The 25,503-nt window shown below is 33.7% G+C and overlaps 3 protein-coding genes across 6 annotated transcripts; 1 reads left to right on the top strand and 2 right to left on the bottom strand.

Moving 5' to 3' along the window:
- Positions 1–5,241: 5,241 nt before the first annotated feature.
- Positions 5,242–9,389, top strand: LOC132186684 (E3 ubiquitin-protein ligase SDIR1). 4 transcript variants are annotated; one of them, XM_059600693.1, is made up of 9 exons: positions 5,242–5,440; positions 6,391–6,558; positions 6,681–6,735; positions 6,847–6,899; positions 6,995–7,223; positions 7,410–7,524; positions 7,696–7,741; positions 8,455–8,577; positions 9,044–9,389. In XM_059600693.1, exons 2-9 carry the CDS (start codon positions 6,481–6,483, stop codon positions 9,167–9,169), a joined length of 825 nt encoding a protein of 274 aa, XP_059456676.1. In that variant the 5' UTR covers positions 5,242–5,440; positions 6,391–6,480; the 3' UTR covers positions 9,170–9,389. The 4 variants fall into 4 exon arrangements, with proteins under 4 accessions (XP_059456676.1, XP_059456674.1, XP_059456675.1 ...); XM_059600691.1 differs by having other exon boundaries at positions 5,243–5,440; positions 6,422–6,558; positions 8,452–8,577; XM_059600692.1 differs by having other exon boundaries at positions 5,243–5,440; positions 6,404–6,558; positions 8,452–8,577.
- A 414-nt stretch (positions 9,390–9,803) lies between these two features.
- On the bottom strand, positions 9,804–12,473 carry LOC132186685 (peptidyl-prolyl cis-trans isomerase FKBP20-1). The gene is made up of 6 exons (XM_059600694.1): positions 12,325–12,473; positions 11,323–11,451; positions 11,048–11,181; positions 10,886–10,965; positions 10,303–10,395; positions 9,804–10,159 (listed from the first exon to the last, which is right to left on the bottom strand). The coding sequence occupies exons 2-6, from the start codon at positions 11,429–11,431 to the stop codon at positions 10,009–10,011; spliced, it is 567 nt and encodes a 188-aa protein (XP_059456677.1). The 5' UTR covers positions 11,432–11,451; positions 12,325–12,473; the 3' UTR covers positions 9,804–10,008.
- A 6,572-nt stretch (positions 12,474–19,045) lies between these two features.
- Positions 19,046–19,854, bottom strand: LOC132188235 (small polypeptide DEVIL 11-like). Its single transcript, XM_059602648.1, has one exon. The coding sequence runs from the start codon at positions 19,698–19,700 to the stop codon at positions 19,443–19,445; it is 258 nt and encodes an 85-aa protein (XP_059458631.1). The 5' UTR covers positions 19,701–19,854; the 3' UTR covers positions 19,046–19,442.
- Between the last annotated feature and the right edge of the window lie 5,649 nt (positions 19,855–25,503).

Below are 25,503 nucleotides of genomic sequence, written 5' to 3'. Positions count from 1 at the left end.
GCAATGTGAAACTTCCAACAATTGGGTTTTAATGACCCACCTCCTATGGCCTATTATTAATATGGCAGCACAGTCTTGGAGGGGGATGAACATCAGATGTAATTTAAAAATGTATCTTGGGTGAATTTTTTTTTTCCTGTTTTCAAATTTTCAGTATAAAAATGTATATTTTATAATTTAATTTGCAGGATTCTGTGAATCTCTATGGATCTGGTGGCTGGCGGTGCAGTAGAGGCCAGGGAGTTTCTAGATTTATATTTTGGGAGCAGTTGGCTTGTGGGTGCCATCTGGGGAAAGCTTATATTTTGGCGATGCTGCTGTAAAAAAAAAAAAAAAAATTACACCACATCTAGTAGTTGTTTTACTATTTAAATTTAATTCTATATTTTTGAGGAGAAATAAAAAAGAGAATAAAATTAAATTTGAGAAAATAAAAACTAGAAAAAATGTACTATGGAGTTTGGTGTTGCACCACAGCTAATCAGAAGCTTAACTTCATTAATTAAGGCTCTGACTTCTGGGTTTTGAAAGTCTTATGGCTGCTGCCAGCTGGCCCCTTTGAAATCTGCCCAATGGCATCCCAGAAAAGCGCCAGCCATTCAACATGTTCCCATTTGATCAATCAATTATCAAATTTTCACTAAACTATGCTATTGCCAGATGGCTTATTTATTTCTAAGTTTAATTAACATTGAACTTATAAAGTTGTTTACATAGCTAGCTTTAAGATTTGTTAGAAAGTTGTTGACGGTGGATTGGGATCCCATGCAATATTGCTTTTGTGAACCGTTCATCTAAGTGGTATTGCATGGAGTGAAATACCTTATTTAATTGTGGACAATTTATTTAAAATGAACTACCTAAATCTTAATAACAAGGCCAAATAATACATGGTTCAACAATCCAAAATGAATGATTTGGAGAGGAGTAATGGTAGGTACCATTTTTTTATTCCTCTAAAATTGATGTTACTTTTAAAATTATCATTAAATTTTAGATGAATCATACTTGTATTTTGATTCAATTGTGATTTTGAAAATCATATCAACTTTAAAAAAAATTTTATAATGATAAAAGGATAGTATTTATCATTACTCTTTAGAAAGATGTCGGCTCGGGCCGCTAACCACTTCCAAATTGAGTCACCTTCAAAGGTGGTCAGAGTTCATGGTTTAAACGGTCCAGATTTGGCCGACAGGGTGGCAAAATCACCCAGTTTTGGCATTTTCCATCTTTACAAGATTCTAAGCGAAATAAATAAATACAGTAGAACAAAGTCTAAACTTCTGGCGATGCGCATGCACACGGTAGTACTACAACACTGTAGTTGCACATATATTGGCCCTATTCCCTATTGGTGTAATATTCAGCACGTACAGGGCGTCAAATGCTGCTTTTGTGGCAAGTGATCATCAGGAAGTGACACTAGAACAATATCTTTGTATTATGATACGGCTAAGAAGGGCATAAATGCCTCATAGAACGTAGGGGGCCCTCCTGTATTCAATGGCTTTTGGGAGCTTTTACATGGCGTAGCTTGCACTGACAGATGCTTCTGCCAAATATATTCTTTCTTCCTTCCAAACAACCATGCAGTCTTGTCCGCGTCCATTTCACCTGGTTTTTACCCGCAGAATGTGGGCCATGTAATCCGATCGACTATCTATCCAACAATATGGATTCACCTTCTTCCTCCATGTTTTGCGGTGCTCAAACCTACACTTGTCTCCACTTCCTCGGAGCTCGATCTCTTTTGTTTTAGAGAGGCTTCAACAACTTGCAATTTGGTCCATGAATTGCAGACAATCTTCATATTTTGATGATAACCCAAAACTGAAACCTATTCGAGAATGTAGATTCCATCAAGCCCTTCACTCAATTGGATGCAATTCCAACAACTAATTACAAAGTATTCTACTCCTGTCGACCCAAAAAAAAAAGAAGAAAACTTCAGAAAGCCCCTAAACTTTCAACCGTTTTGACATTATCTCTTTGAATTTTCAAAATTCTCACTTAGGCCCCTAAACTTTAGTTTTCTCTTACTTTTGACCATTTAACGTTGAAGTTAAACAATTTGACTTTTTATACCCATTTTACCCTCCCCAAAACTACGTCGTTTTATGTCCTAAAACTACAACACTTACCCAGCCCAAAACGACATCGTTTTAGGCATTAATTTTCTTTTAAAATTAAAAAATTAAAAAAAAAAAAAAAGAATGGGGTGGCTTTAACCACTTGCTTTATTAAGGGGATCGGGGAATTTTTTGAGTGTGGACCAATACCGAAATTTGAGATGATTCGGCCCCGACACGGACCATAAATGCACCAGTCCCCCCCCCCCCCTCCTTTTTTTTTGGCCTTTGAGGGTGGCCGGACCACCCCATGGCTAAGGAATTAGTCGACCACAGCGGATAAACTAGAGGTGGCTGTCCACCCTGACTATTTTTTTTTTTTAATATTATCCTCCAAAAGCGGTGCTTTGGGTTGAGTGGTGATATTAGTTTTGAAATACAACGGTGTGTAGTTTTGGAATTAAAAATTTGGTTGAGAGTAAAATGGGTATAAAAAAAAAGTTAAAATGATGAAATTGAAAACGAAGTTGGGGGGGGCTAAAGGATTTTGAAATTAAGTATATAATCTGCAGTGTTGTGAGAACTTTAGAAGTTTTCTAAAAAAATTGTAGGGTTTAAATGGTTGAAATTTCTCACTTTTTAATTTGTATTAATGGAATGAATTCATGTTATATTAGGTGAAATAATTTTGACCCTTTTAATTTTACAATTCAAGCAAATATTAAATATGAGGAAAACATTGAGTATTAGAGATTGTTTGAACTTGACTATATTAGAAAAAATTTAGATATAAATTCTATGATTTAAATCGTATTTTCTATTATGATCGGCCTCATTTAACTATAAATAGGTTTAAAATTGTGTACAATTATATGGACAGAAATTTCCTCCAAACTGGTTTAGAGGAAATATCATTAAATCCATATAAAATGGTGCCAAGTGTTTAAGCATTTAATATGCACATTAAATATTAAAGGTCATTAATAGCAATTTACTAGCTAAGGTTAACTTTTATTTTTTTTGTTAAAAGTTAGACTAACCTTTTGTTTTTTTACCAAGGTTATAACTAACGTTAAAAAGTGAGGACCTAACGTGGATTAAATCAAAAAAAAAGGGGATGTGGTGGTTAAGAACTAACATTTAAAAGAAAAAGAGCAACTGGCTTAAAAAAAAAAAAAAAAAAAAAAAAAAATCTAAACAAGGTTAGAAAATTTTAGTAAATCTAAACAAGGTAAAGTTGATTAGTCATATCAGAAGCATGCCTTTTTCTCTCTGTTTCTCAAATTCTCTACATATGCGGCTGAAAGACTATTGCTTTAGGAGAAGAAGGCATATGTGATCGAAATTTTTTTAGCATATATGTGAAAATTGTTATCATATTAAGGTACTCTTCTTGGTATTTTAACAATTGAGTCTTCGTGTTTTGGATAATAATTTGATTAATTTTAATCTCTATTTAGTTATTCTATTAACAGAGAGTTATCTAACATTTTGAATTTTTTATTTAAACTATTCATTTATCCCATTAACAATGAGTTATCTAACGTCGTTGTATTTTTTATTTAAACTATTCATTTATCCCATTAAGAGAGAGTTATCTAAGGTTGTTGTATTTTTTTTTTACACTTCGATTTTTCTTGTTTTTTCATCACTTTTATTTTTAATGGATGTTTATATGTGATTTTTTTTTTTCTAAGCCAACGTTAGCTCTTCTTCTTCTAAACGTTAGTTCTAACCCTTTCTTTTTTTCTTTTTGTATTTTTGGTTTTTTATCTAATCCGACGTTAGGTCTTCACTTTTTAATTTTAGTTCTAACCTTGGTGAAAAAAGAAAACGTTAGTCTAATGTTGAACTAAAAGGAAGAAAGAAAAAAAAAGTTAACTTTAGTTAATAAGCTGCTATTAATAACCTTTAATATTTAATGTGCATGTTAAATGCTTAGACACTTAGCACCATTTTTTATGGGTTGAAGGATATTTTCTCCAGACCGGTTTGGAGGAAATTTCTGTCCCAATTATATTACCAACGAAATATACAACCCAATTCTATATTTATTTTCTTTAATTTATATCTACGGACTCATTTATTGTTACGATGGTGTGAACTTGTGCCCCCAACAAATGAAATATAATATAATCGTATAAACTCGGCTCGACTCGTATAACTTTATTTTATTATTTTTTATAGTATTATTTTAATTTCGTAATTAGAACATCATTGGTAAAGATCTTAGAACTCTCTCTAATCTAATAGATATAGCTTAAGTTATTATTATTGTGAGTCTTTATATATATATGTGTGTGTGTGTGTGTGTATAATTGTATATATGTGTAAATATATGTGTGCATGCATAATAAATTTATATACATACATATAAATTTGAGATTGACCTATTTAATATTCAAGTTAATTTATTTAATTAACTCAAATGATAAATCCTTAACAATAATAACTCAAATAACTTGTTACGATTACAATTATTAATATTATTAATATGAAATGATAAATTCTAAAAAGATGATATATCTATAAAGTTACTGGGGATTTTAATTTGTTTTATGTATAACGACCGTCATTTACAAAACTAAACTATTCAGACAACTATATAAAGTATAATAGAGTAGCCAAATTTCAAATTTTACTTATATTTGTAAAGGAAAATAATAAATATAAATTTTTTTGACAAAAAAGAAGTATGAATTTATCATTTTCATCGATTATTTGCTATATAGGCATGTAGCAGATGTTTTGCTTAATAAGGCAACTAATTAAGTTAGTACAACAAAAATATATTATTAGATGAGAAAAAGGATGTAATTTAATATGTTCACCCACCTTAATGAGTCACCATACTATTATATATATTTTATCCAAAAGAATACAACCTAAATACATAAATCCTTTCTTTCATCGTTATCCATAGGCTTCTATACAATTAGGTACTGCTTAATTAGGATATGGTCATTGGAGACTAAAGACTATGTCCTATATATAATATTTAGAATATTTTATTATTAGTAATTTTTTTTAAATCTTAATTATTGTTTTTTTTTTAAATAAATATTATATTATATTATAATTGATAATTTTTCACAAAATTCTAAGTATTTAATTGGAGGACACTCGTCACCCTCCTAGTCTAAATACGACGTCGTCGGACTCCATTTATTCAAGCAGTGACTGTACTAATCGAACAGCTCTGACGAAAGCTTACGAGGAAAGGAAAGGCGTTGGGCTTTAGGCACACGAACGCATCCGAGTCAAGACTCGGTGGCCTCTCTCCTCTCCGACTCAGTTCCGTGTTCTCCGACGGAGATCGAAGCGCTGTTTCTGAATTACAATCGCTTCTGCTGCTTCGATCTGATCCCGTGAGTCACAAATCCCTCTTCACCTTTCCAATTGCTTTCGTTTCTCCTGATGAAAGATCACTAAGCTTTATATGATTTTTGTATGTGTTGTGTGTTATGGGGTTGATTGCTGAATTTTGTTTAGTGGGTAATGCGTGGAATGTGATTTTGGGGTTAGGGTTTTTGGTTGATCTCGAATTTTGTAACTGTTGTTGGATTTTGTTTTTTGTTTGCTCTGCTTGTTGTATTTGAGAGTGTGAGTGAATTTGTAGGACTGATAGGATCTTCTTTCTAAAAATTTTAATTCTGTAGGATTCTTTTCTTTATGTATCCCATGTGACTTGGGCATTGCTTATTAGACTATACATGAACATGCGCCCCCAAATTTTTTTATTTCAAATGCCCCCATTAGAGGAATAATGCTAGATTTGATACTGTCCGTTGTTTAAATGACTCCCATATTTCAGAACGGCCCATTTGTTTGATGAATCAGCAGGGCAGTGCTAACTGGATGTTGGACATGAACTACATATGTTACTGAATTAGACAGATAGAAGCTTCTGAGATTTATTTTGTAAAATTGTCGTTAAGAAATCCTCAACAGTCATTGCGCAACATCAGCTTTTTTCTTTTGTATTTTGAGCTTTTGAAGGATAAAACGAAAGCATTTCATTGGTTATGACAGTTATGATTAATAGACAATTAAGAGGGACAGCACCTTGTTGGTTTTGTATATATGCTGTGAAATTTTCTTCCATAGACGTTTGAAGGCTTCTTGTTTAAACAATTGTTTCAATTCTCTATACATCTGCTAGTCATTTGTGTGGATTATACAACTAGGGTTTCTAAATTTGTTACTGTATTTTATAGCACTTGTTAGTATTCTGATCACATTTAACTTCTTTTCTGTTGCATGCATCATCTACCTTATATTGCATTGATTTGTGGTTTTGGATTTTGCACACATGAAGACTATTTTGTTAGGTGCTTGAAATATTTCAGGGGGGCTGCAACACATTTACTTTTATACTCTGGGGAAGCTCTCATAAACTTCTACAGCCATGAGTTTTGTTTTTCGGGGAACAAGAGCAGATATAGAAAGTGGATTTCCAGGGTTTATACCTGAGCGGCGTGCAATGGTACGTCTCTTGTAATTTACCCATTGGACTGAGTTTACTGGTGTACCCTGGATGTTTGTCTCGTGTTTGTTTAGTTTCCATTCTCAGTTCTAGGTTTTGATGTTGATTCTGCTCTCTATCAGCGTGTTCATGCAGCACGTCCTGTTAATTCCAATTCGCTCGCTTTTCTTGTCACAGGTACTTAGAGTTGATTATGTTAATTTTTGTGTCTTGGATTTATTTTGTTAATAGATATGTAATTCCAAAAAATGAATTTTCTCACCAACGTATTACTTGTTAATGTGTCAGTTCTCTTGCTATTCATGATACTAAACTCACACCAGATGTCGCCTAATTTTCTGGTATGTTCTTTTACTGATTTTGTACAAGGGGGAATTTTGTCTTTACAGTAAACAAGTATGAAAATTAGTGATTTAATTGGTCCTTTTGTGAGCAGCTCTGGCTAGTGCTTGGTGTCTTCTTGATGGCTACAACACTAAGGATGTATGCAACTTGTCAGCAACTTCAAGCTCAGGCCCAAGCTCATGCTGCGGCAGCCAGTGGCCTTCTTGGTCATACTGAATTGCGGTTGCACATGCCCCCATCCATAGCACTTGCAACAAGAGGACGTTTACAGGGCCTCAGACTTCAGCTTGCACTCCTTGATAGGGAATTTGATGATCTAGGTGCAGTAGTTATGATTCAATTGTAAATATGATATTATTGTCTATGTGTTCTAAAGCTTGAGATTGAATAGATTATCATTATAGCTTGACAACCAAACCTATAACAACTCATTTAGTTCTTTATTCCTTTTCCCTATATTCTTGGCTCTTAATTTTTTTTGAGTAATTTTGGTACTTTAATTTCAGATTATGAAACTTTGAGAGCACTAGATGCTGATAATGTTCCCTCAGTTCCTTCTATGAGTGAGGAAGAGATAAATGCCCTTCCTGTGCACAAATACAAGATTGTGGGCACTCAAAAGTATGTTCTCCTGGCTGAATTTGATGTTTGGAGTTGGGCTTTGGATGAATGCATTGATTGTAGTTGATTATTATCTGGGTTTATGATCCCTTTATTTTCAAGGTTTTGTTGAAATCCTTGAACGGATTAAGATATGTTAATAATTTGATGAGAAATTTGTTTTGTTTACAGTGGTGGCCAATTGATGCAACAGGCCTCATCGTCGGCATCTTCTGAGGTAGTAGCTGTATTTTGGTCCTTTGTTTTTTTGCTCTCTCTCTCTCTCTCTCTATATATATATACTGCTTGCTCACAGACTTGTGTCTATTAAAAAAAATATTCCGAGCCAAAAGTTTTGTGCTTCATATATGCATTTGAATATGCATGTGCACATTTTTGTTTCCTTTTGATCCCTTCTCTTTTGTGTGGTATATGCATTGAGTTCAAAGCATATGGGACTGTCTGCAAGTCTGCAAGTTGCATTCTTTATGGGACCCCTTTTCTTCTTGGTAAATCAAATAATTTGTCATGTGCAAAATGTTTGTAGCCTGAAATATTCAGACATTTTTTGGAGAAAATTATGTCTGGTTTGGCTTTTATCCCCTAAACGTCCCCAAATTCATAGAGAAGATGTTTACACTTTTGAATTATATTTTTTATAGGTAATTGTGATGGTCAAATGGGGAGGGTCCATATAGTTTTAACGTAATAGAAGGAAAAATGCAAGTATTGTTAAGTTTTTCATGTTGGAGACTGGTTGTTTTTAGAATCAATTTATCAATATAATCTGTTCATGTAACATACGGGCTCTTTGCTTGTTTATATTTTAAATGTTATTTAAATATACCACTTCTTTTTCCCTGTCATTGAATCTTGCTCTCCGCCCCAGATTTGTTTTTTTTTCTTATAACATTCTAGAGAGTGACATCAGTTTACCATTTTCTTTAGCAGAAGCAAGATAATGCCAATGCCGTTGGGAGCACAAAGGGCCCAGAAGATGAATTGACATGCAGTGTTTGCTTGGAGCAAGTTAATGCTGGAGAACTCATCCGTAGCTTGCCATGCTTACATCAGGTTCCTCGTCCTCTTGCTCTAACAGTAGTTTCTTAGCAGAATTTATGCAAAATACTCATCTCTGTCAAGAGTTAAGAGTGGGGTATACACCTCTCTTGCATCTCATATTTTCTGTTACTTTTGACTGTCATACCACATTGTCCTTTACATTGATAATTGATATACCCTTCATCTATGACATAAGGTTCGATACGATCTTTCCATAAATCTGATCCAGAAGCTCCATTCTTTGAGTACGAGTCATCAGAAGCTCCATATATATATATATATATTTTCTGCATGGTTCAATTTATTTACTCGAGTTTCTTAGATTGGTCTGGATATGGATCTGATTTATGGAAGTCTAGTGATCTTTATACATTTTCCCAGATTTTATTAGCCTCATATTCGATTAAGTATTAACTTTAGTTGGTTATTTTGAATGTCCTAATTTCAGTTCTAACTAAAGTATTTTATCATCTTGCAGTTCCATGCTAACTGCATCGATCCCTGGCTGCGACAACAGGGAACATGCCCTGTTTGTAAATATAGAGCAGGATCTGGATGGCAGGAAAATGGACAAGGTGGTTTGGATGCTTCTTACATGGTTTGATTATTAGCACGGTCCTAGATATGGATGCATGATGCTATTGGATACATTCTTACCTATAGGAATTTACATATGGATCAAATGGATCGGATCAAAGTGGAAGATCCATGTTGTAACTTATGGCCCTCATTGATGTAATTATCTGACATAGGCACTATAGAATACTATGTCATCACTCACACAACATGTTGTAATTGTATTCCTGGAAGATCCCATTGGATTACCTGACCATTGTGAATTCATTTAGTTTTTTTTTTTTTTTTTTTTTTTTTTTTTTTTTTTTTTTTTTTTTTTTTTTTTTTTTTTTTCAATTCAATCGTAGGGAGGTGGTCAAACGTGGGAAGCCTTTCAATTACCTTTCTGTTTTAATCAGGACCAGATTTAATTTCGATCATAAGATATAGTGATATGGTGGGGATTTGCATTAATCTCGTATTATTGCACCATCAACAATAGTTTAATATGTTTTTCTTTTGTAGGGGGATTAATTTGATATTATTAGTAATCAATTCTAACAAGATGCAAAATTGTTGAGCAAAAATATTACGGGACCTGGAGATGCTTCATGTAAAGGCATCAGAAAAGATCATGGATGCTACCTGCCACTACATGCAGCCAACTAGAATTTAGCCAAGAATCAGACAACTAGCTTTCTCTTCATATCTGTGTGATTGATCATGAAATTGAGTTTTGCTGCCCCTGTGAATGGTTCATACACAACCAACAGGATTTCCAAACTAATATATGGTCTGAACACCCAACTCAAACGGAATGAAATGAGTTTAATATCTCTATTCAGTTATCACATATGTTTGTTTGTAAACGAAATATGTAATATGCCCCTATTTTCCTTTGCCCTTTCCCTTTCCTTGACCTTTCTTGGATTCTAACTTGGCTTGAATACGGGCGGCAGCAGCAGCTTTAGCATCTTCTCTTTTCTTCTTCTCTTCTTCTTTGACTGCGGCAGCAAGCTCCCTCTGCCTTTTCAGCTCTCTGATTTGAGGTTTCACATGCAACATAAATCATCAAATGTTTCTCAAAATAGGAGGATCTCAAAGGGGAAAAAATGATAACAAAATGACTTGGGCTCATATTTCCAGAGAAAAATACGTGTAAACGGTAAAGATCTAACTTACTCCAGCCTAGCCCTCTCCTCTGACACGCTACCCAAACTCGAGCCCTTCCGTGGCCTGCAAGCCACTAATTCCACCTCAAAGATAAGGGTCGCACTGCATGAGATACAAATAATGGTCCTTGCATTAATATTGCAGAAATTGGAGACAAATGAGTTATTTGCAACAAACTAAAGGCAATTAACCAGGCAAATGCAACACTTTCCTGAAGACTTGTATACCAACCGTAAACTAACAATTGTGAAAGGCAATTAACCAGGCAAATGCAACACTTTCCTGAAGACTTGTATACCAACCGTAAACCAACTGTAAACAAACTAGGACAACACTAGCACATTGCTATTATGCTATATAAGGATTGGTCTTTGTAGAATCCTAACCATCCAGACTCATTTTTCAATGTTTTGTCTTCTGTAAATTCAACCATTAAATCAACAAATTTGTTGAGTGATTATAAGCATTTGTTCAAGGAAATAGGTCCTGGCAAAGACCCATTCCCATCCCCTGGTAGGACTACCCTCATGCTAACAGTTCTTTAATTGTGTTTCTAAACGACTTTATAAGATAAGAAGTGAAACAACATTACTTTGGCGGGATATCTGGTGGAGAACCAGCACTGCCATAGGCGTATTCTGGGCTGCAAGTGATTTTTGCAACTTCCCCAACCTGGTAAAATCAAACACAGCATGAAATAAAAACTTCGACTGAATGCTTGTCAGAATTCCATCAAGAGGACGCATATTTTGACCTTCATGGTTTTCAATGCAACGTCCCAAGCCTTAATTACAGCGCCCTTTCCAAGCTCAAAAGAGAACACAGTATTATCTTCACGTGTAGTATCGAAAACTTCACCATTCTCAGCAAGAACACCTTCATAATGAACTGCTCAACACAAAACAAGTATAATTTGATGATTAGAGATTATAATGAGCCGATAAACACTTTTATCCATTAGTAGTTTGGAGTGTTTCCTCACTGTACCAATAAAGAGTAAAATAGTAAATGTTGGTAACAAGTGCATACCATCAACAAGAGGAAGGTCATCCGTTGGAGCAATGGCATCAGCTTTGGCTTGCCTTACAATTGTCTTGATGACACCTCCATCCCCAGTTAAATCAATCGTATCACCCATGGCTCCAAACTGTCAATGGCCTGGTCAGCAGCATGAGCAAGATCAAGACATAGGAAAAACTGAATACTGCTCAGACTTTAAACCTTTACAGATAGAGCATTGCTTAAGCAAACTAGTGAGAAATGAAAAAATGTTCTCAATTTAAAATTTCAAGTTCGAATACAACAAAATTGAGCTACCATGTGAATGAGGCTATTGCTTTCCCTTAACTCTTCGTATTCAGTCCAAGTACCATTACTATTCTTGTAGTTGTCAATATATTCATTTGAAAAAAAAAAAAAATAATAAAAATTGACCCTCCTTCTCAATGGATTGAACAAGGGGGTGGAGGGGAAAACAATTAAGAAGCTCAAGAACGACACAGATTCATTAAACATTTTATGAAGCAAATCCCCCAATAGGAGAAAAAAAAAATCCCAAAAAAATTGAGATAAGATTCCCAAAAATTACTCAAATTGACTAGAAATCAACAAATTCACATCCTGCTCGCACCAAATATGTGGTTTCCAGCCCATCAAAAGCACAAGGGTTCTTCAATTTCTTTCAAGAATCAAAATTCTCCAAGATCAAGTATTAAAAGAAATAAAGATAAAGAAAACAATTACAGCTACATCAAACTTCTGAACGTCCAGTCAAAAGAACAAGTAGCTGGATATAAAGTACTGAAACTATTGAATACTAATAAAATTTCACTACCTCCATCACTATATTGCTTTTGACCAAATTATCCACTATTCAAAAAAAATTAAATTACTGAAAAAAAACTTACATTTACACAAAATTGAATATGTGGAATCAAAAACTAACATGAAAAAAAAATAATAAAAAATAAATAAATAAAATTATGATAATCTAGGGTTTGAGAAAGAGAGCGCAACGGTTGGGGTACTCACCCGTTTCGAAGCGAGGGAGAAGCTGCCGAAACGAAAAGGAAAGTTCGGGCTGTCGGATCGAATAGGTAACGATGAATCGTGACGAATTGCGGAGAGATTCGGAGGCCATATGCGTCTTGAAGAACTTCACGCAAATGAGCAAAGCCGGCAGCTTTGTACGCGGAAATTGGAATTACGGATGAATAGTCCACGCGCATGACTAGCACGTGAGAAGTGTTATTGAAATGGCAGGCTAACCGCCCTAACTAATAATCGCTAACAACTAACTATTTTGAATTTGGTTATAAAAAATTGTTAACAACCTGTAGAAATTGCATGCAGTAGGGTATTACCAATTTACCGTAGAAACGATGTTTTTATTTTTTATTTTTTTCTTTTAAAACAAAGTTAGCAGTTAATAGTTGATTTTACTAACTATCTAGGCAGTTGCAGTTAACAATTTTAGCCAATAGTCGTTAATCTCTATAATCGCTAACCGTAACTACGTTTTCATCCTTAGTTGTTATTATTATTATTATTATTATTTATCTTTTTATATGTATATTCAAGCAAAAGTTGAGTTATGAAATAATTTATTGAAAAATCTTACCCAATTGTTTTACAAAATTTGCAAAAATACTTGCACATGAATCTTATTTTACAAAAAATTATATCATATTAAAGTATTTTTTCAAATAAAAAAAAAATTCATAGGCAACAGAATCGTATGTTAAATTACCAATTATTCAAAAAGTTTAAACTTATAAAAAAAGGTAAATTTAATCACTTAATCATTAGTTTAACACTCTTCCTCACGTGTGAACTCATAAAATATTTTATTTAAATGGAGGTGATTTGACGGAATTAAGGTTCGATCCTAAGATTTTTGGCTCTGATATCATGTTAAATTATTAATTATCTTAAAAACTTAAACTTATAAGAAGAGGTAAATTTAATCACTTAATAATTAGTTTGTCTCTGTAATTGATTATTGTTCTTTTTCCTCATCATCTTCATAAAGTAAATATTAATTAATTTTCAAAGGGTGAGGGCCAAAAATTTAAAGAATCCCTAGTTCAATTGTATTATACATGATTTCTTTTTTTTCTGTTTGTTTCAAAAGTTTTGTCTGAAGTGCCCTACTTCAATGAGAGTATATATATCTTTGACTGCTTTTGTCTGCCCTACTTTCTAGCCTAAGGAAAAGTGTTAGGTCAAAATGACTCACTAAAAGTCCTTGATTCCACGATTTTTTGAGGTACAGGATCCTCACAAATGAAACCGGAGGACGTTCCTTTCGGATTTTATTTAAATATATTTAATGTCGTTAAATAATATTATATACACCATTAAATATAATAATATCAAATTATCAACGCAAAAATGAAAAGAATTCTTATCCTTGAAGCATTACCTTTTCATTCATGAATTGGGAGTGATCATTATTGGAAAAGCGGTATTCGCAATTTTTACTGGCCTGAACTCAAAGACAATCCTAATAAGCAAATTGATTATCATACGAACTTGCTCATAAGTGTTAACGGAGCCAAGTTGAATTTATACGGGTTTATTGCGTTTAATATTTGAGTAAGAATTTATGTTGCAAACAACTCGTTTAATAATTGAATCGAACTCGAAACTTTGCCTTTTCATTGATGAATTGTGAATCATTATTGCAAATTTTCCCTGAGGCTTGAGATTAGGGTGTTGTGCATTGAAGTCAAGAAAAGCAACTCTGGTCTTCTATGAATAGTGTTAGTCAAAAGCTTATGATGTTATTATATATTCTCGCAAAAATGGCGTGCTACTAAAAGCAATCTTAATTACCAATATAGATTTGATCTTCCATCATGCCCACAACAACTTTATAAGCAAGGGAATCCTAATAATTATTCTATTTTTCAATCACCAAAGGTAAATTCAAGCTAGTGGATGCGAAAATGCATGACAGTATTCATTAAAAGCGTTATCAAGGTATTATAATTTTGGAAAAATTTTACTTTTGGCCCTTGAATTACTCTCATTTTGACATGTTCTCTAAATTTTAAAACCTTTTAATTTGAACCCCTGACCTTTTTAATTGCAGTCAATTTGAACCTCTCAATCTAATTTTAAATGTTAAAAGTTAGACAATGATGTTTATACTCATGATTTTTTTATAAATGTACCCTTAATTTTAAATTAAAAATTTTAAAAATATATTATTAAAAAAATCACAAGGTGACCAACGGTTGGGCCACCCTGTGACCATTTTTTTTTAATAAAAGAAAATTGAAGGGTAATTTTGTCTTTTTTTATGGGTTTTAAAGGCAAAAATTGATGGAGATGTTCAAATTAATTGCAATTGAAAGTTTAAAGATTCAAATTGAGAAGTTTTAAAGTTTGAAAAAGCATGTCAAAATGGGTAGTAATTACGGGCTTCAAAGTGAAGTTTTTCCTATAATTTTTATTATAAGTCTCTTATATATTGACATAACATGTAGTAATTTAATATAATATTAAAGTAAAAACTATGAATTCGAATAATATCTCCGTTATTTTACCTTCTATTTAACATTTTCCTAGGTGGTGAGAAAAACACGGGGGCAGCAAACCCCACTACAGTAATACGTTGGCAATGCAATCCAAGTGCAATGTATGAATGTTGAATGTGGTCCAACTTCCAAACTCCCCAAAAAGGCAGCACGTCACATTCAGTTTTAGACACCATCTTAAATGTTATGTGAGGGTGTTCCCAAAGGGTCAAAACGCCATGTCCTTGGAGAAGAGGAATATTAGGGTCCTACCATTAATAATGGCCCAAACTTGGTTTAATCAATAGGTGGAGAAACTAAGGGCAGTGACACTGTATCTCAACACTCTCTACGGGCCCCTACAATAATACCATGTGCCTAAAATGGTCCAGGAGTTACTTCATTTATCTGATTTATTTCATTCCAATTATGGGTTTCACATTATTTATTTTACACTAAATTTTGGAGTAATGTTATGTACAATACTTTTATTTTATTTTATTTTTATTTATTAAGTTGATGTGGTAGTGTTATTATTTTAATATTTAAAAAATAAATAAATAAAGATTGATAGACACTGTCACATCAATCCAATAAAATAAAAGTAAAATAAAAGTGTAATATGTAATATTACTCTAAATGTTATTATGAGAATGAACTGATATGTAAACCGAGTAAAAATGACTTTCCTTTTTTTTAAAAAAATAAAATTATAAAGTGCATTTTTGTTATAATATTGTAATGCCAATAATAAATTGGGAAGAAATTTTTTTAAAAAATAGTAGTTAGAAGAGGGGTAAATATAGTTTTGTAAAAATTGACAAATAGGGTAAAATTTAAAATTTAAATGGATTAAAATATATTTCAACCATTTGTTTTTATTATCCTTTGTAGTTTTGTCTTCTACTACCAGTATTGTTTCGGGGCAAGAACCATGGCCACAAGACGGTTTTACTCGTAGGGACGTTTTAGGGCCTTTGAGGAATCTTCTTTAGGTTTAGAGTTAGGTTAGGGTTAGGGCTAGGGCCCATAAATATTTGGTATTTACAAAAAGAAAAAGATGGTGTGGGCCCACCCATTATATCGATATGTAAAGTTCTAAGAATCTTGTGGGTGTTTTTTTTGACCCTTTGTATGCCTATGCCTATATGAAACTAGTGCCATCGATAGGCTCTTAGGAATAGAATCATTTCTATTTGAAAAATGATGAAAATTACTTCTCACTCCATCTTTTATTCTCTCTCTCTCTCTCTCTCTCTCTCTCTCTATATATATATATATATATAGTTGATAGGTCAATTAATCATTGAATTTGCAAAATAGATAAAAAATGATGTGTAACATAACTCTTTCTATTTAAATAAAGGAAAAAATGTAAAATTAGTTCTTGTATGTTTTATCTGATTTGCAATTAACTCCATGTGGTACCAGAATGAACTTAAAAATCTTTATGATATGGCAAAAAAATAATTTAATCCTGAGAGTCAAATTTCGTTAACTGACTTAACAGATTCTGATAGCGTGAAACATTAGAACTAATAAAATTGTGATATTTGTTCGATTTAAGTCAGTGTTACGCTAACGAAATCTATTAAATTAGTTAACGACATTTGACTGTAGAAACTAAATTGTTTTTTTGTCCTTTGAGTTTATTTTAATACCATATGAAACTAATTGTAAATCGAGTAAACTACAAGGACTACTTTTGTATTTTTTCCCTTAAATAAAAATCATTTTATAGTGAGATTTAATTTTATTGCATGTATGATCTTAGGTCAGTTATAATTTTTGAAGAAAGTCCACATAACTCCCTTAAACTACCACTCAATTGACAATGTCCTACTGAGCAAATATGGATGGAAGATATACCCAAATATATTTATGATATTGTTTTATTAGAGCAATCTGCTTTGGCTGTTTAGAGCTTTATGCTCTTGGCTATTTACTAGTTTGAGGAATGAAATCATTATTTTTTTTTTTAAAAAAAAAAAAAAAAAGGCTTGATAATTGAGGGAAAAACTTAGTTTTCCATTCTCTTGCTCGGCCAAGTAAGAAAATAGGTTTAGAAGGGCAATATCATTTTGAATGAAAATTGTAGTACGCCAAACATTTTTTTTAAATTGTAATACCCAAATAATTCTCCAGACATTAAAGAGTTTCTCATAGCAAAACGATAAGTTTATTTTATCTAAATGGAAACTGTTTAGATTCGTTATCGTATCTAGCTATGCTTTTTTGATTGAGAGAAAAGAGAAAGAATATTTGAAAATGAAGCATATTGTGCAGCATGCAAGTGACACGCCAATATCCATCAAGATTTTCTAATCATCGAACTAATAGTGGGCTAGGATACGTGGGGTGACTATGTTTCCACTTTTTTTTTTTTCTTCTCAAATCTGTTGTATTTATGCAATCTTTCTCATTGAAAAAATGTCATATATGCAATCATTTTGCCCTTTTTCTTTTTCGTTTCCTGGGGGGTCCCTTTTCCTTTGGCACGCCAAGCTAAATCCAATGATTAATAATCAAATCTCAACTCTCTAAATAGAGACTGATGTTTGTTTCATTGACTATAAAAGTGCATGAAAAGAAGAAAATATATAATGGAAAGCAAAGTTCATCCCTTGACCTGAAAATAATAGGAAAACCCCCCGATTGAAAGTGAGAAGAAAAAAGAACAGACAAAAGCATGCAAAGGAAATCCCATCGAATCAATTCCCTCATCCCCTTATCAAATTTGAAGTGATAGCTAGACCAGATTTGAAGCGATAGTTATCCTAGCTTTCGGGTTAAGAGGATAAGCTTTGCTTTGGGGTTTTCTACCCTCGAAGAATAAGATTTACTTATGTATTGGTTTGAGTTTATTTGGCGCAGATATACTGTTTAATTTAAAAATTAATTATAGATTAGCGAATTTTGTTTGAGTCTAAAATGTAATACGTCATCTTTGACGCTTATAATCTCGTAGCTTTAGCTATGGTTGCTCTATATTATTTGAACTTTATGCTTGTTTATTAATGAATGAATGAGACTGAACTGATTCTTTTTTTTTTAAAAAAAAAATTATATATATTTTATATAAAATAAAGTGCATATAATTTACACATTTTTCATTTATCATAGGAAAAATTATATGATTTGCCAGCTTAGGTGCTCATGTATAGTTATAAATTATTTTAAGTAGTAATAAATACTCAGTTTAGCTCAGATTAAAACCAGAGGCATAAGGCAACCAACCGTCGAATCAGATGAAGCCTAGCAATGAGAGACGTGGAGAAAAGTCAGAGAATTTTTTTGAAATATTTATTAGTAGAAATTGATTGATTAATTAATAAATATGAGTGAAAACAAAGAGGTTCGAGCGTGTGAGGGAGGGAGGGAGGGAGCCCCATGTGTAGATCTCGTGCTGCGGTGTCAGCAAACGTGCCAACTTGCCATTCCCAAAGTGTCTCTGTTTGTATTACACGCCAAAAACAAACAACTATTTTTACTGTACGTGGGTCACTCTTTTTTTTTTTTTTTAATTTCTTTCTTTTTTGGGTCACTCTTTTTACCCCTCAAGCTTTTTGATTTCCAAAGCCACCCCAATTTTTTAACCAAATGCTCAGATCCATGATGATAATTGATGCAACACCCCCACACCCACAGTACAAACTACAGCAAACACAGCTGTGAAAAATTCTATGAAGAATCTGGTTCACAAACTCAAATCAGGGTAGGGAAAGTTCAGAACTGCCCCTAACTGGCCTAACATGAGATAAGAGGTCAAAGTGGTCCATTGCTGGTCAAAGAACTCGAGGTTCAAGGACAGAAAGGTCATTTGGATTGCGGTACACATTGGGAGTCGAGCCCAATTACTTCTCCGGCCATTAGCTTATTATTAGTACAAGTAAAATCCCAGTTTTTGTACTAAAATTCAACTTTAATCACTGCAAATTTAGTGCACAAAGGATGATGATGATGGAGTCTCTCTCACACGTTGATCCATCTTCCTCTGTGAATACCACCTTTTGTTTATTAGTTTTCGACATGCATGATCGATTTAAAAATTGGGAAAAATTGTATTAAATAATCGTGTGTGTCAGCAGAGCACACCAGATCCACACAAGCCTCAGCTGCAATGGTTGAATGGAATCTCCATCTAGACTAGAGAGAGATAGAGATGTGTAAGATCGCATTGATAGACCCATCCCTTCAATCATCAATGGCCAGAGAACCCAGATGAGAAATAGGGAAATCAAGAAGTGTCTTAAGTCTCTGCCAAACCCATCAACGAAAAACGAACAGAGAAATTAAATTAAAGTGGGAACGATATTGGGATGCTGAAGCTATTTTTGATTCTCGTTCAATTTCAATCTCTCTCTCTCTATTTTCAGACAGGCAACAGTGGAAGTAACAGCAACATCAAGAACCCGTCTCCTCCTTCAATGGAGATTCAGAGCTCAAAAAAAATCTAACCCAAAAAACATCAAAAAGGGCAAGAAAAAACAAAAAAACAAAAATTATATACACGTATACTTCATCCTCTTCCTTCCATACCCAACAACGATCTCATAGAACCAAAGAGGAAAGAGAGAAGTTTCTCCCTCTAGACCCCCTCCTCTCTCTTTCCCTCTTTCAATTTCTTCAAGAATCGCTATAGTCTCTCCAGCAGATGAGCATGGTGACGCAGCGCTTCACGATGTAGAACCTCGCCCTCTGCTCCTTCACAAGCCTAGCACACTTTCTTGTGAAAGAACACCTTCTGTGCGACGAGCTCTTCATGAAAGGAGCAGTAGAGGATCGGCTTCTGGATGACCCTTCCTTCTTTGACAGCTTCCACTTCTCATCAAAGTAAAACGGTGGCGGGGCACTTGCGGTAGTAGCAGAGGAAATGGAAGCCATGGATGTAAACTTTTCAACAGAATTCTCTTTCTCTCTGGCTTTTGGGTGCACGGAGAAAAAGAGGAAAAAGGAAACCAACAACAACAAAAAAATAAATTCAGTGGGTGAGTCAAGTGAGTAATGAACTGAGTCACTGAGGAAATGAAATGGTGGGTTAGGGTTAGTATTTATAATGGGTTTGGGAAGGAAGAAAAGGTGTTGCAGATGGTGTGGCAGTGGGTATCACCTGGGCCTTCTTTGCCTCGAGAGGCCCACCTACTATTTTTTTTTTTTTGAAATATAAATTAATTATTTTTTTAATTGCTAAATAACACTATTCTAATTATGTGGGTTCCCAAAGCACACGTCATGGGCTACTTAATTCAGTGAAAGGGAGAGAGGAGGGGAATTTAATGCACGAAATCTCACTCAGCTTGTGGGGGGCTATAACTGTAAATTTTTAGGGTTTAAGCAACAAAAAGATTACACAAGATCAAATTACAGATTCACTGCTTTTTAGTTTTTGCAAGTAATCCTCCAATTGGCAGATAAATGGGGGATTTGTGACATCACGCCCTTCAAGTTTTTAGGTGCTGAGTAGGGTCTTTGAGGAGTGACTGTGCATGATGTGGAAGCCACTTGTAGCAGATAGGGAGATAGGGAGATAGGGAGATTTCTTGTTCTTTTGTTTAGCTAGAGATTAAGACTTTCTTGTCACGTAATCATACATTAATTTAAACAAAATTATAGGAGGGGAGTTTGTGTTTTTCTTGCCCCATTGAGAGCTCAAAATCATAGTTTATGATAAATTAATTAATATAAACAGGGAAAAAAATCGCATCAAGACAAACAATGCTAGGTGAGATACTTTTATTTGGGTAAAAAAAAAAAAAATAGTTTGATTAGAAAACCCCTTTACGTTTCTTGTTTTTACTCTTCACGCGTGGAAGAGTGGGGTACATAATGCAAAATCCCTCCTTTTATATTGAATAGCACAAAAACAACAGTTTATTACAGAGTTATACTAAACAATAATGACATTTATTTTTATAAAATACGAAAGGTAAGTTTGGAATGACTATAGTAAAATTTGTAATGACCCAAATATTTAAAAAAAAAATCAACCAATTGAAAGATCAACGATTGGGTGAGATTTAAGAATATGGAAAACAACAATCCATATGAATTTGAAAGCATAAATTACTAGGCATCTAGCTAGCTTACATGATCCGAGGTATAGCCTTTCCATCCGTTGAACACTTGTATGGCTAGGATTTGGTATTAAAATGCAGGAAAAAGCCAAGAACAAAAAAGTGAAATTATATTAGAGTGGGATCTCCTTGATTTTCCCAATAATCCACCAATTAATAGGTGTCAGCTCCTCATCCAAAAAAGAGTAATCTCGGTGTCCGCTAGTTATAGGGAGTGACCACCTTCCGCCCAGTCTCGGAAGTATGCCTAACTCTGCCTCTAAACCCAAGCCCCCCGCCCCCCATATCCCTTTACGCGGTGCACGAACCGCACCGACCACCACCGGACCCAAAACCCAAAAGCCGGTAAAAAAAAAGAAAACAATCATGAACCGGCCGGCCATTCTTCCATGTTTGCATGGGTGGATGTCACCGTACGAGAGAGTGGTTGCTCTGCTGTGGGCGGGGGGTTGATCGATGAAATAGCTGAGAGTAAACAGAGTGACGTCATATTTGATGATAAATGAGTAGTGCCATTTTGAGCTTTAAGACGTTAGACGTATGTGTAGAGGAGGAGGAGCAATGATTCTGCTGTGTTTTCATGATGGATATAGGATATAGCGCAGTGATAGAGTCTGTCGGTTGCCAAAGCTGTGAAGAGAATGATCCAACGTACATTTGTTACATCTCTTCAGAATCAGATCCTAAAATCATCATATTCTTTGCTTTAATTCCTCTGATTCAGCCATCGAGGAATTACAATTATTTTCTAACGTTTTCCTTTATGTTTGTACTCAACCTCCTCAATTCTCATTAATATATATATTTATATTTTCTATTCAAATAAATTAAGGAGAACCGGAAAAGGGAATTAAAAGGAAGGGTCGATTCTCATTAACAATTTAGGCTTAACACATTAAATGTTTAACTTAAATAAGTGAAGAACTATAGAATTATGACGTGAACTTATAACCTCTAGCTCTTTTTCTAAGGGAATTTTTTCATCTTCATTTTATAATAAGAGATATAAGGTGTAAAACTCTTACAGAGTAATAATTGTAGATACACTGAAAATCTAACAATTAAAAATGTATCTACCTTATCCGATCCAACTCATGTACACACTTCATTTAAGAGGCACATCTGCTATGGCAAACTAGATCTAAATACATAAGTAGGTCTTATCTCTAAAGAAACAAACTTTATTGACCCGGCCGTGAGACAAAACCCTCACACTAAACTATCTATTCTCAGCTTAAAGGCCAGAATAATACAACAAAACAAGAACAAAACAAAGAAAACCAGCAGCAATGACAAGATCCAGCAAGAAAATGGCAGATGAAACCCGGCATGAGGCTCACATGCAAAGTGCGTGAGATCCACACGATTTACACTCTGGCTTGCACGAATCACATCTGGCACGTGCCAAAAAGAAGAGAGAAAAAGTCTGGAGTCTACCGGGCACAATGGCACTGCAGAGAAGCGTGTAATGGAGTGTACGAGCTTGGGCCAACGGCAAAAGAGTAGATCGGCAACACAATGAGCCGATCTAAGTTTCTCAGCAAAATATCGACGAAACCCAAGCGCCAGGAAAAGTCAAAAGACGAGGTGAAAATGACGGCTGCTGCTATTGCTGAATCTAGACGCTGTTACTGGGTTCTAAAATAAATCATGGCAAAGAAAATGAAAGAAAGAACAAAAAAAAAGTGGGGAGGGGGGATCCATCCCTCCCCCCTTCTGAGTCTCACCGAAGAGGAACTAGAGAGAGGCTAGGGGTTTTTTTTATAAGTTATAACCTCTAACTCTAATGCTATCTTAAATCATGACTTATCCTACAAGCTGAGCTAATAAAATAGATGAAATAGTATGGTAAAGTTCATTATTAAATGACTACCTTGATTTAAAAAGTATCATAGGTGGTACTTAAATACATCAAATAAATATTGATGATACTTTTGTCCATGTTTTGTTTATAAAATTAATCGTGATCCATGTCAACACCTTTCAGAATGTGACACTTGTCTCATATGGCTTATTAATATTATTTAAAAACTTAAAACCAAAAAAAAAAATATATATTGGGAGTTGGCTTGAGCCACCCATGGCTAGCAAGAAGGTTTCAAACCCCCTATGGCCAAACCCTTTTAAAAAAAAAAAAAAAAACTTTTTTTATTTGCCCTCGTGGGAGTAGTTGAAACCACCACTTGTTAAGCAGGGATGGTCAAAACCACCCCCTTGCTAATAGGGGTGGCTTGGCTTTGGGAGTGATTTCAACCACCCTCTGGTCGCCCAATGAGAGTAACTCAAGCCTCTCTTTTTTTTTTTTTTTCTTTTTTTTTTTTTCTTCATTTGTATTTTTTATTTTAATTAATGAGGCATATGGGTCATATGGCAGTTTCTGATTAGTCTATCTTATAAAATTATAGACGAAAGTACCCTCTCGTTATTTAGGCTCAAGTAACATACCATCTTCGACCCTATTGAAAACTAGGCCTTACCTTAAGTACCTCAAAGGTATTTAACCTTACTATAAAGATTATCCTGCACATGGGTAGATTTTTTTTTTTTTTTTTGAAAGGATAGTTCCATTTCTATCATTGAAGATTAAACTAGGAATTCATCATCTTTAGTTGGTATAGTAAGATTGCACATAATGCGCACTCTATTTATTTATTTATTTATTTTTTTACATGTCCATATAAGAGGGGGAGCATTCGAACTAGTGACCTTTGTTTCATAAGGCGTGGTCCCCAGTCCTTGGGAACAATTACACATAATGCACTTAATTTCCACTAATATTGTTTTTGTAAAAATTCAGAAAATTGTTAGTCATATTTGTATTACTATTATAAAATGATTTAGTCAATTTGAAATTTTCCTAAAATTACTCATAAATCTTACTTTCATCTAGTGAGGAACTAATTTAAAACTAATACTCATAAGTGCCATTATAATTTAATAATTTTATTTACACTATTCATCATTCTAATATAGGAATGTAAGTACTACACTGTTAATGATGAATAGGATCTCCTTGAGTTTCCATGTGGTGTTTGGGAATAGTAAATAATGAGTATGGTAATTAAAGTAGAACCTTGAGTAAATAATTAATATCCAAACACATTTACCATGGTGGTCCCAATTTTGCATGGTGAACAAAAGAACTAGTGCACTCTAGATTTATAGAATATAGATGCACGGGTGCAACTTTGACTCTCTTAGAAATATGAAGTGATGTGAGAGTCAAATTGAATGCATCTGGAAAGCCCATGTGCAACAAAGCCAATATTCTCTTTATCCCAACTTTGTCCCATGCTCATCTATAGATAGGCACGAATTTGATAATTAAAAAAAAAAAAAAGAATAAAAATGATTTACGGAAGTGAATTTTTTTTCCCCTTGTTTTTCATTGTTTTGGATTGCTTCCCTGTCTTAAAATAACATGATAAAAATCAAGAGTAAGTGAGTGTTAATGGAACAAATCTAGATAATCTGATTTATTGTGTAATAAATCTCAGAAGTTAAAAAGGTTGATTATGCATGATTTGGGCCTTGATTCACAGGATGTGCTCCCTCTTCTCCAGTCTATATAATAAACTATTTGTAAGAAGAAGATATATAGTGAAATAAAAGAATTCTTTCTTCTTTTAAAATCTTACAGTGAGCGAATAGTCCAAAATTTATTTGAGCAATTGAGTTTCATATGAATTACTTTACAATATGCTGCCCAAATTATTAGCAAATTGATGAAATCCCAATTCAATACTTGAATACCTCCAACTATATATGAATTAGCTAGATGGATGCTTAAGGACCATTCTCTATTAGCTGTTAAGGTAAAAATGGAGGGATAAAGAGCTCACTTGCAAAGTTGGGACTAGAAATATCTAAATGCTCCAATTTTAAATGTTAAATTAGCTTAACTACCCTATCATGTAAAAAAAAGAATGCAACAAAAAAATAAAAAGAAAGAAGATAGCTTGAGAAGATGGTTTGACTACCCAATTTCATTTTATTTTTCCTTATGTTTCAATCACTTATTAGGACAATTTGAATATATATATATATATATATATTTTCTCTATTTCATATGGGGAAAGGGAAAAGAGAAGACAATTTGAACACTTCAAGTCTATAATATATGCGGCTATGTCTTGTACTTTTTTTTGTTTTTTTGTTTTTGGTTGGTTTTAATGCTAGAAGTTAATAGAGGGATTTTTTTATTTTTTTATTTTTTTACTTAAATGAAAGGAGGTCAAATATAACAAGTGGTAGTTTAAATTAAGAATAATATTATTTAGTAAATTTAATTATAATTGCTATAAAAGTAAAAATCAATTATTACATTAATATTTAATTTATTTTTTTGTAAATATTAATTTTTACTGTCATATCATTAAGTTGTATGAAATTATATCAATATTTACTAATGGGGTGTTAATTCAAAAAAGATTAAAAGGATAAATATTTCTGATAAGAGCAAATACAGATATATAAGGAAGAAACAAAGGAAAAAACGAAAGGCATCAGGATTCAGAAACTGTGTTAGTGAGGATCACATGGTGCACATGGTATCGGCGTGGGACCGACCTATCTGGATTCTGCAATGTGAAAAGAAATGCGTTAATTTTGGG

Source organism: Corylus avellana, chromosome ca7 (assembly GCF_901000735.1).
Source record: "Corylus avellana chromosome ca7, CavTom2PMs-1.0".
NCBI lineage: Eukaryota > Viridiplantae > Streptophyta > Magnoliopsida > Fagales > Betulaceae > Corylus > Corylus avellana.
This window is presented reverse-complemented; position numbering and strand designations above follow the sequence as displayed.

Bases quoted from the DNA above. Each gene is read 5' to 3' on its own strand.
- LOC132188235 (XM_059602648.1), bottom strand. From the start codon at position 19,700: ATGGCTTCCATTTCCTCTGCTACTACCGCAAGTGCCCCGCCACCGTTT.
- LOC132186684 (XM_059600691.1), top strand. From the start codon at position 6,481: ATGAGTTTTGTTTTTCGGGGAACAAGAGCAGATATAGAAAGTGGATTT. The intron at 6,559-6,680 runs GTACGTCTCTTG...GCTCTCTATCAG, and splicing joins TACCTGAGCGGCGTGCAATG to CGTGTTCATGCAGCACGTCC. The intron at 6,736-6,846 runs GTACTTAGAGTT...TTAATGTGTCAG, and splicing joins GCTCGCTTTTCTTGTCACAG to TTCTCTTGCTATTCATGATA.
- LOC132186685 (XM_059600694.1), bottom strand. From the start codon at position 11,431: ATGGGTGATACGATTGATTTAACTGGGGATGGAGGTGTCATCAAGACA. The intron at 10,966-11,047 runs GTCAAAATATGC...TGATTTTACCAG, and splicing joins TTGCATTGAAAACCATGAAG to GTTGGGGAAGTTGCAAAAAT. The intron at 10,160-10,302 runs GTAAGTTAGATC...ACCTCAAATCAG, and splicing joins GAGGAGAGGGCTAGGCTGGA to AGAGCTGAAAAGGCAGAGGG.